Below are 11,562 nucleotides of genomic sequence, written 5' to 3'. Positions count from 1 at the left end.
GACACCTGATTTTCCACAAAGAAACCAAAAATACAAACTGGAACAAAGATAGCATCTTCAACAAGTAGTACTGGTCGAACGTGATGGTTGCATGAAGAAGTGCGGTGATGTTCTCTATTCGTGTTCTAACAAATAAAGCTGGCCTGGGGATCAGAGGACAAAGCTAGCCGCTGTATTAAACATTGAGGTCAGGCAGTGGTAGCACATGCCTTTAATCCTAGCATTCGAGAGGCAGAGATTCATCGAGGCGTGGTGGCACACGCCTTTAATCCCACCACTAGAGGTCTGGAGGTCTGTACAGATAGACAGGAAGTGATAGAGCTGGGCAGAAAGAGGAAGTGATGTAGCTGGGCAGAGAGAGGAAGTAAGATGGCAGGGCACAGAAAGGTATATAGGCATGAGTATACAGGAAGTAGCTTTCTCCTGGGCTGAGGATTTTCTAGCTGTAAGAACTTGTGGCTGGCTTGTTCTATTCCTCTGATCTCTCAGCTTCACCCCAATATCTGGCTCCAGGTTTTTTATTAATAATACCTTTATAGATTCGTGTTACAAAGAAGAATGCAAATAGATCAATATTTATCACCTGGCATAAAACTCAACACAAAAGGATCAAGAACATCAACATAAAGCTAGATCCACTGACTCTGAGAGAAAAAGAAAGTGGGGAATAGCCTTGAACTCATGGGCACAGGAAAAGACTTTCTGAACAGAACACAGGCACTAAGATCAACAATTAATAAATGGGACCTCATGAAACTGAAAAGCATCTGTAAGGCAACGGACACCATCATTCGGACAAAGCAGCTGCCTACAGAATGCGAAAAGATTTTTACCAAGTACACATCTAACAGAGGGCTAATATCCAATATATATAAAGAACTTTAAAAACTGGACAGTAAGAAAACAAATGACCCAATTTAAAATAGGGTACAGAACTAACATAATTCTCAAAAGAGGGAACTGGAGAGATGGCTCAATGGTTAAGAGCACTGGCTGCTCTTCCAGAGGACCTGGGTTCAATTCCCAGCACCCACATGGTAGCTCATAACTATCTGTAATCCAGCTCCAAGTGATTTGACACCCTCATATAGACATAAAAAGAATTCTCCAAAGAGAAAACTCAAATGGCTCAAAAACACTTAAAGAAATGTTCAATACACTTAGCCTTCAGGGAAATGCAAACTAAAACCACTTTGATATTTCATCTTACACCTATCAGAACAATGAAGATCAATACAACAAATGACAGCTCATGCTGGGAAAGGGGAACACTCATTCATTGCTGGTGGGGCTGTAAATTTGTATAACCACTATGGAAATCAGTGTGGCAGTTCCTTGGGAAACTGGTAATAAATCTACCTCAAGAACAAGCTATACCACACTTGGGCATATACCCAAAGGACTACTAAAGAATAGATGTCCATCAACAAATGAATAATCAGAATCTGGTACATTCACACGATGGAATATTATTCAGCCATTAAAAGAAGTGAAATCATGCCAGGCAGGGGTGATGCCTTTAATCCCAGCACTTGGGAGGCAAAGACAAGCAATCTCTGTGAGTTTGAGGTCAGCCTGGGCTAGAGAGCAAATTCCAAGACAGCCAGGGCTGTACAGAAAAACACTGTCTCAAAGGGGAAAAAAAAGTGAAATCATGAAATTTGCAAGTAAATGGATAAAGCTAGAAAAAAAAATCATCCTGAATGAGATAACCCAGACCCCAAAAGACAGATATGGTATGTATTCTCTATGTGTAGATGTTAGCTTTTAAACCCTCAGCATATATACTACAATCTGTAAAACCACAGAGGTTAGGTATAGAGTAAGAGACTGGGGGAGGGGCAATCTTCAAGGAAGAGGAAATAGAAGATGTAGTTATGGGGAGACCAGAGTGGGAGGATTAAGTGGGAAGGTGGAAGGAAGAGAGGGTAAGGGAGGGGATACAGGGGGGAAGAGCTAACAGTAAGAGCCATTTGAGGGGTCATATACAAACTTACTCCTGTTGAAGCTTCCATATATATATATAAAAGAAATCTAAATGGCGTCCTGAAGTAAGAGGGCGACAGTGCCCCAGCTCGACATCTTTCACCACCAAGTGAACCCTCCAGTGTCAGGAATGATTTACATCTACTTGAATTGTCGGACAAAGGGACCTTCATGAGAACCCCCAAACAACCCCTGCCAAGGCTATTGGTTGCTCTCCACAAACTGATAGTAAGGCCCTGTTGCTGAAGACAACACCTACATAACTCACTGAACATGGAGAATTGGAGCTAGTGCCTAGCTAGACCTTTCACCCCTGCTGACTAGTGTTCATGGTACTGGAAGGCACTCTGCCTGGTACCAAAGGAGAAGGGCAACCACTAACCCAGCCACAAGCCCTGTGACCCACAGCACTGGTCTTCCTGAAAGACGTGCTGATGTAATAGTGGCACAGCATGGTGGGAGTAACCAACCTCTATCTGATTGGATTTGAGGCCCACTCCATGAGATGATACCCTCGTCTGACACCGCTACAGTGCCTAAGAACCTGAGACTGGACAGGCCATGGGCCTATGGGAAAACTGAATACTATTGTTATGCTAAAGGAATAAAGCAATAACATGTCTCCAAACAACATTCTGCAATACCCAGAGATCAGTGTCTTGCTCAGCCATCATCAGAGGAGCCTCTTCTTGTAGTAGATGGGAGCTAACAAAGAGACCCCAAACTGGACAGTGTGCAGAGAGAGATTTTGGAACACTCAGTCCTAAATGGACTGTGTTCATCAAACCCTTCCCCTTCAGGACTCAGGGAGCCATGCAAGAGAGGAGAGAAAAGATTGTAAGAGTTAGAGGAAACAGTGTCTTCCAGACTAAGCAGGACTCAGACAGAGTCCCAGCATAGAGAGGGGGAAGTGGGCGTGGCTCCCACCCCTAACCAAGAAGCCATCTCCACTTGATAATTGCTTGCAAAGGAAATTTTGTTTTTCTCAAATGGAGTCTCGCTGGTTTAATGAACCATATTTAGGGGCAGGCCCCATGCACAGAAAGAACTCAATGGTGTTTTTGTAGACTTTTTGTTTCATAATTTTTTTCATCTTACTGGCCTTTTGTTTGTACATTATATTTTCCAATTTTGTGTTTTTATGGACTTGGGTTTTTTTATTTTTTGTTCTTTTTGTTTGTTTGTTTTGTTTTGGGGGGTGTGTGTGTGTGTGCACATGTGCACATGCATGCACACAGGCATGTTTCTTGTGGTTTTTCTTTATTATTATGGGTTTATTCTGAGGGTTTTTTTGGTTTTGGTTTCTTAAGATATGGTTTCTCTTTTCAAGAGAAAGAGAGAGAGAGAAGGTATGGAGTTGGAGGGGTGGGGAGGTGGAGAGGAGATGGAAAGGGGAAGCCCTGATAGAATATATTGCATGAAACAACTTTCAAAATCAAAGACACTATATAATATTTTATTCATTCATTCACTGTGACAGGGTCTTACTATGTAGCACTGGCTAGCATGGAACTCACCAGATAGACCAGGATGGCCTCAAACTAACAGTCCTGTCTCTACTTTCCAAGTACTGGGATTAAAGGCATGAGGCCACCACACCCAGCCTGATTTGTTTTATTTTTAATTCTGTGTACTTATGTGTGGGTGTGTGCACATGAGTACAGGTGCCTTCAGAAACCAGAAGAAGGCCTCAGACATCCCTGGAGCTGGAGTAACAGGTTTTTGTGCTGGGAATTGAACTCAGTTCCTCTAAAAAAGCAAGGCATGCTCTTAACCATTGATCCATCTTTCTCCAGCCCCCAATTTTTTATAAATTATTTTTATTTTATGTGCGTTGGTGTTTTGCCTGCATGTGTGTCTGTGTGAGGGTATCAGAAGCCCTGAACTGGAATTACAGACAGGTGTGAGCTGCCATGTGCTGGGAATTAAACCTGGGTCCTCTGGAAAAGCAGCCAGTGCTATTAACTACTGAGCCATCTCTCCAGCATCCAGCTCCCAATTTTTTTTACATTTTATTTATTTATGTATTTAATTATTTTGTTTTGTTTTTGAGACAGGGTTTCTCTGTGTAGTCCTGGTTGTCCTGAAACTAGCTCTGTAGACCAGGCTGGCCATAAGCTCAAAAATCCACCTGCCTCTACCTCCCAGATTAAAGATGTGTGCCACTACCACCTGGCTCTCCTAAGTTTCTTATGCGTGTAGGCTTGTTGTTACTGTTATTCTTTTTTCTTAATTCTGTTTTTTTTTTCCCAAAATAGGCTCTCACTCTGTAGCTCTGACTGTCCTGGAACTCACTACATAGACTAGGCTGGACTCAAACTCACAGAGATCTGCCTGCCTCTGCCTCCGGGGTGCTGGGATTAAAGACATGTGCCACTACACTTGGCTTATCTTTGTTATTTTTAATTATGTGTAGGGATGTGTGTTTCTAAATGTGGATATTTGCACATGAGTACAGGTGCATGCACAGATCAGAGTTGTCAAATCTCCTGGAGCTGGAGTTATAGATGGTCGTGGGCCATCTCATATGGGTGCTGGGAAATGAACTTGGGTCTTCTGGAAGAACAGCAAGAGATCTTACCCTCTGAGTCATCTCTGCAGGCCCCATGGCTGGTGTGTGTGTGTGTGTCAGTGCGTGCGCGCACATGAATTAGAGGTGGTTGTCAGCTGCCCAACACAGGCACAGGGAAACTGACTTGGGTCCTCTGAGGGAGCAGCAAGTGCTCTTAACCTCTGAACTCTCTCCAGCTCCTTTCTGTTCAATCAGGACCTCGACAGTGAAATGGTAGCACCTTCATTCAGGTTCTTCACACCTTAATTAACTCAGTTTCCCAACCCCTTCACAGACATGCCCAGATGTGTGTCTTCTAGGTAAGCCTCAGTCCTGTCAAGCTGACAATCAACCATCATAGAGTTATTAATTCAACAAATATTTTTATTGCACTTATTTATTATTTATGTATCGTGTGTGAACACATGGTGCACAAGTGCCCCAGTGCACACGTGGAAATGGGAAGACAACTTGCGGGGGTTGGCTCTCTCTCTCCACCATGTAGGTTCCAGGAATCAGATCATCAACCCTGGCAGCAAGCATGTTTGCCCACGGAATCGTTCAATAGCTCAAGATAGAAGGAAAGAGATATCCTCTGTCCTGGGCTTTTGTATTCTAGTGTTCATGGGGGTGTAAGTGTCCTGGGTGCCTCTGACACTGCATCCACAGAGGTGGAAAATGGACTTGAGAGCTATGGATCCCAGTCTTAACAAGGTCCAGGGTCATCTGTGAGGGTGAGGATTGTTTAAGGTTAGCCTGGATTACATGAGACCCTGTCAGAAAGGTGGAGTAAGGGGAAGAAAAAAAAAGAAACAGAGTGACAGACAGGGAGAAAAACCTTCATAAAATTGCCATACAGCAATTCCCATACACCTCCTTCTCCACTAAAGAAACCACACAAGGCTCATGTCCACTTCACCATGCATCTTTATCATCACTATCAGCAGCAACATCACCATCATCTCATTCCGTATTTCCAGCCCCTCATCTTGGACCTGCCCCCTGCCCTCTCACCATCCCCATCCCTCTGCTCCAGCACATGGCAGGCCAGCTCAGCTCTCAAGACCTCAGGCACCAAGCCCCAGGGTACAGCAACGGGCTGCGGTCCAATCTATGCCTGCACACTGGCAGTGGCATATTGTTCCCTCTCGAACATCCCACGAGCCACAGGCAGAACCACAGGAGCAGCTGGTAACTGCTAAGCCTGCAAGAAGAGAAGCCCTTGAGAAGCTGGGAGGCCTGCAGGAGTGGGAGGTGGAGATGGGCTGAGGAGGCTGGAGGCTGTTGCCCAGGAAGCAGAGTGCAGGACGACTGGATGGGGGACTAATGGAGACCTGGAGCAGGGCTGGGAGGCGAGAAGTTGGGAAGGCTGGGGCAGAGCCCTAAGGAAGTCGATATTGAGGACCGAGACGAGGAAAGCAGAGTCTCGGGGACTTCCGGAAAGTCTGAGCAACAGTGTGCACTCACCCTCTGGACAGGAGGCCAACTCCCCTCTGGAAGAGACTGTCCGGCACTGTATGCCAATGTTCTTTACTGCTTCTGACACTGCAGAAAGGAGGATGGAAGGCATGATACAACCAGGCTGTCCCAACTGCATCCTTGCACGGGGACATCACTGGGCTTGACACTAACAAAGGGGTCCAATGCTTCCCAGCAGAGTGTGAGGACGAGATTTCAGACCCCCTGAACCTACCTAAAAGCCAGGCGGGCATGTGTGGGGCCACCTATAATCCCAGCGTCCAGGACACAGACAGAGTTAGGGCCCCCAGATCAAGCTGGCTAGACTATCCCAAGCTCACAGGCCCTGGGCTCAACTGAGAAGCCCTGCCTCAACAAAGTAGACAGTGATCTGGGACGATGGTGCTACACCAACTTCAGACCTCCGTGTGTCTATGCACACACATGACCTCCACACTTGTGCACCACATATGTACACACACATGCACAGCACACACAAATACAGTAAAATATCTTGGCCCCAGAGAGTCCAGCATGGTGGCTCACACCTGGACTCCAAACACAGAATGAGAAGACTTTTGGGGTGAGGGGAGGTTTGGGGGTGATGGTGGGACGAAGTTAGGTTGTGGGTTGGAGCTGTGGTTGAAGGTAGGACAGGGTGAGGTTGGGTCGGAACTTGTAGACAGGGTGAGTTTGAGGCTGAGTCTGGCAGCTGGGTGGGTCTGTGTCCCCATCAGGGATGAAAGAAGCCTGGGAGGCCCTCAACAAGGCTGGGGGAAGGGCTCCTCACACAGGAAGCTGAAGCCTTGCTTGATCTTCTCGCCCATGGCTTCATCCATCGAACACAGTGCCCTACTGGAGCCCAGCAACCCCGGGACAGGGAAGAGGAGGAAGAGGAGGAGGAGTGAGAGGTTTTCCATCCTGTAGGTACTGCAAGAGACAACCAAGAGCCCCACCTTACACCAGACCTGCCCCATGCTGGAGAGAGTCAGACCACGATGTCCTTCCGTCCCTGCGGGACACGGGGATGGACATTCAGTGGCCCTAGGTCCCCCACATCAGAGCTCTGACTAGGGGAGGGCTGTCACTTACTGTGGCAGTGGACTTAGCAGGACACAAATCAGGTCTGGACAGGAGCTCCTGTCCCACTGCTCCTTCTTGTAGACCTCTGGATGTGGCCCATCCTGCCTTGGGTAATAAGTCCCTTGGCCACTTGCCCTCCATTGCCACATCTGAGTCAAGAGAAGCAGACTCTAGAAGCCCCAGAGGAGGGGCTTCCCTCCTGCACAGCCCTTCCTGCATCAGGTACTGCTCAGAGGTGATGTCTGGGGATAACTCCAGGGACCATAGTGGAAGAGGCCGGAATTCAGGGAGGGGCCGGAGATGCAAACTGAGACACTGTCCCTGTGTCTCAGTTTGCATACATTTCTTTGGTTGCAGATATACACTGTGGTCGAGCCCTACCACCTAAAATCTAGGCAGGTGCTCAGTTGCTTAGTCACACCCCCAGCCCCTCACTAGGAGATTCTAGGCAGGCCCCTACCTCTGAATCATGTCCCCAGGCCCTCACTGGAAGATTCTGGGCAGGTGATTTCCCTCTGAACTACACCCCAGCCCTTCAGTGGTGTACTCTATGCACATGGTCTACTATGGAGCTCCAGGCCCAGCCCCTCACTGGGGGAGTCTAAGCAAAAGCCCTACCAAGGAGCTAGGTCCTCAGTCCCTTCCTGGGAGATGCCTCTCAGCCATCACCAGAAGCACCCCACTTGGGGATTCTAGACAAGAGCTCTACTTTCTGGTGCAAGGAGCAAGGGACCCAACCCTCTGGATCCTTTGGAAATCCCTCTTTCTCACATGTAATTTAAATGGTAAATAGTGGATGGTCATAGTTGCAACCTGAATACAGAATATTCATGTGTGTAAATGACTCAGTGGAACCTGGTTTACCTTCTCTGCCTTTAAAGGTATTATTCAGTTGTTCTTATTACATGCATGTGATGTGTGTGGGTCACACACTGTGCCTATGTGGAGGTCAGAGGACAACTGAATTCAGGTTGGCAGGCTTGTGAGCTGTTACACTACCATCTCTCCATCTTTTCCTTCCTTTCTCTTTTTTGTTTTTATTTGGGGGGAGGGGTTCCAGGCAGGGTTTCTCTGTAACAGTCTTGGCTGTCCTGGAACTTGATTGGTAGACCAGGCTAGCCTTGAACTCACTGAGATGCACCAGCCTCTGCCTCCCGAGTGCTGGAATTAAAGGCGTGTGCTACCACCACCCAGCTCTCTCCATCTTTTAATTAGATAGTGGCTGATGCAAAATTGAGATCAGCAGAGGAAATTATAAGTCGGACAAATGAAAAGACTTTAATATGCCAGCAGTAATGGCACACACCTTTAATTCCACATCTCTATGAGTTCGAGGCCAGCCTGGTCTATAGAGCAAGTTCCAGGACAGCCAGAGCTACACAAAGAAACCCTGTCTCAAAAAAAAAAAAAAAAAAAAGAGGAGGAAAGAAAGAAAAAAAGAAAGGGAGAAAAGAAGATACTTTAATATTTATTGATTTAGAGCAAGATCTTATATAGCCCAAGCTTAGCCTACATAACAAGCAGGAGGACCTGAATTCTGATCCCCAGCCACCACATTAAAAGCCTTTTGCATGCTAGGCATAGTGGTGCATGCCTCTAATCCCAGCACTTGGGAGACAGAGGCAGGTGATCTCTGTCAAGTTAACCTGGTCTACACAGAAAGTTTCTGGCTAACTAGGGTTACACAGAGAAATATTTCCACAAAAAGAAAAAAAAAGGTGAAAAACTGATTAAGGAAGATGCCCAATGTTAACCTCTAGACTTCATATGCACAGGCCGAGCGTGTGTGTGTGTGTGTGTGTGTGTGTGTGTGTGTGTGTGTGTGTGTGTGTCTCCATGGTGCATGCATGGAAATCAGAGGACAATATTCAGGAGTTGGTTCTCTCCTAGCATGTTGGTCCCAGGGATTGAACTCAGATCCTCAGGTTTGGATGCAAATTCCTTTACCCAATGAGCCATCTCGTCATCCACAGTACAGCATTATTAGGCAGGGCAAGGCACACACTTGTAATCATAACACTTTAGAGGTAGAGGCCTGAGGCGTGGGAGTTTAAGCTCATCCTTGGCTACACGGTGAATTCCTGGCCTGCCTGAGCTCATGAGACCCTGTCTCAAAGGCCTGATGTTGGAGTGAGGTCCATTATGACCATAGCTGTTTTTCTATGAGGACTGCTACATTACTACAATGCAGCTATCAGTTAAGACGTTAGCTGAGGTCAGAGATGGCTCAGCGGTTAAGAGTGCTTACTGCTCTGGTGATATTCAGTTCGAGCAGCCACATCACGTGGCTCACAAACACCTATAAACTCCAGTTCCAGGAGATCTAACACCCACTTCTGGCCTGTGTGGGCACCTGCACTCACGTGCACATAAATGACACAGAGGCATGTCACAGAGGCATAAATGGAAAAGAAAAACCCTTAACTGGTAAGCCCATCACCCTAGCGGTTGAGCCCAGTGACACCATCAGGTCAACGCCAAGACCCAAGGCAAGGACAGTGTCTCCCCAGCCCCCATCAGCACAGGCTGATCTTTGCCAGCAAGAAGCTAGAAGATGGCCATGCCCAGTGTGACTATAACATCCCAGAGGAGTCTACCCTGTGCCTGCTTCATCTCGGAGGTGGGGTGCAGATCCTTGTAGAGAACCTCACAGGCAAGCCCATCACTCTGGAGGGGGAGGCCAATGGTCTTCAAAGGGCAGCAAGATGAACACATCTTTCTCAGTACACACAGAGAGTCCTCTGTGCACTTCCCCTGGCCTTGAGGGAAGGGAACTTTTTCCCCCCTCTTTAAGTGTTTAACAGTTTTGTTCTTTGTACTTGAAACAAAATGCTTGCATTCCCCCGCCTCTGTATTATTACCTATAGCCCCTATGCTGCTGTTGGTTTTAAAGATTCTTTTTTTTTTTAATAATGAAAGGCAGAAAAGAAAGATTTATTCAATGTGGCCACATTGGGGAAAGGGACAAAGAGACCCAGTGCTGTTTTTGTTTTAACTTCTAGTTATGTATCTTTATGTCTGCTACATGAGTACTGTGCCCCTGGAAGCCAGCAGAGAGCACCAGGGTCCTTGGCACTGGAGTTACAGGTGCCTGTGAGCCACCATGTAGGTGCTGGGAACCAAACTTGGATCCTCTGCAAGAGCAGCCAGTGCCCATTTTTGGATTGTTTGTTTGTTTGTTTGTTTGTTTGTTTATACAAGGCCCCATGAATCCCAACCTGTCCTTGAACTCCCCATGTAGCCAAGGGTAGGAGGAGAGTAACCATGAGCTAATTTTCTTTAGATTTATTTTTTGTTATATGTATTTATATTTTATTTATATGTATAGGGGGCTGTGGCCTCAGAGGCTAGAAGAGGGCGTCAGATTCCCCAGACCTGGAGTTACAGGTGGTTTGTGAGCCACCTGACATGGGTGCTGGGACCCAAACACAGGTCTTCTAGAGTAACAAGCATTCTTAACCACTGAGCCATCTCCCCAGCCCCAGCCTTGAACTAATAACCTTGCTGCTTCCACCTCTCAAATGCTAGGATTCCAGGCTCCTTCCTCCAAGCTCCATTATGCTGCACCGTGTTATGCCTGACACCTTGTATTCTCCAAGCTACATTTCCACCTCCTCTTCACCTTAGTTAACAAAATATGCCAATGTTAAAAGGAACCCCCAAATGCACAACTTTATGAAACACTCCTTTAAACATACCTTGTGTGTGTGTTGTATGTGCAGGACTGTGTGATGTATGTGCATGTGTGTGTATACAGGTACATAGATGCAGAAGCCAGAGAAGGATGTCAGGTGCCCAGATCCATCACCCTCAACCTGATTCCCTTGACACATGATCTCTCATTGGACCTGGACCTAGACTGATAGCCAGCAAGGCCTGCAAACCTCCCGTCTCTGCCACACTTACAGAGGAGGCTAGGGACAAGCACACAGTAAGTGGGCGCTAGAGATTCACACTCAGGTCCTCATCTTGAGCAGCAAGAGCTCTTACCCACTGGGCCATCTCCCCAGCTACCTTCCTTGCATTTCTACTGCCAGGAGTAACCAAAAAAAAAAAAAAAAAAAAGGCCATGGACTTATGGAGCAACTCTAAACTTCCTCCAAAAGAAGACGTGTTGAGGAAGGGGAGGGGCAGGGCCAGGACCATCTGGTCACCGTTCCGGGAACAAAGTTGAGCCATCCTCCTCCTATCTCTTCTGCCTCTACCATTAACCCCGTGTCTCCACACTACCACAGCGCTCCCTCTCAATTCTCGCAACAGTCCTGTGCAATCTTACAGATGGCATAACTGATGTCACGTGGGGTAGACGCACACTCAGAAGGTCACTGGGACAGCTGGGGAGGTGGCTCAGTCAGCAAAGTGCTTGTTCTGCAAGCATGAGGACCTGAGTTCGAATTCCTACCGCCCACATAAAAACAACAATTGTACGTCTGTCATCCCAGTGATGGGGAGGCAGAAACAGGAGGATCCCTAGGGCTGGCGAG

The 11,562-nt window shown here is 47.0% G+C and overlaps 1 protein-coding gene across 1 annotated transcript; it reads right to left on the bottom strand.

The window, feature by feature from the left end:
* Window positions 1–5,604: 5,604 nt before the first annotated feature.
* Window positions 5,605–6,915, bottom strand: Retn (resistin). The gene is made up of 3 exons (XM_052754155.1): window positions 6,786–6,915; window positions 6,005–6,082; window positions 5,605–5,741 (listed from the first exon to the last, which is right to left on the bottom strand). The coding sequence occupies exons 1-3, from the start codon at window positions 6,913–6,915 to the stop codon at window positions 5,605–5,607; spliced, it is 345 nt and encodes a 114-aa protein (XP_052610115.1).
* Window positions 6,916–11,562: the final 4,647 nt, after the last annotated feature.

The sequence above is a fragment of the Peromyscus californicus genome, unplaced genomic scaffold, assembly GCF_007827085.1.
Source record: "Peromyscus californicus insignis strain IS unplaced genomic scaffold, ASM782708v3 Scaffold_2__1_contigs__length_46816999, whole genome shotgun sequence".
Taxonomy (NCBI): Eukaryota; Metazoa; Chordata; class Mammalia; order Rodentia; family Cricetidae; genus Peromyscus; species Peromyscus californicus.
The sequence above is the reverse complement of the archived record's forward strand: the minus strand, read 5'-3'. Positions and strand labels throughout refer to the sequence as shown.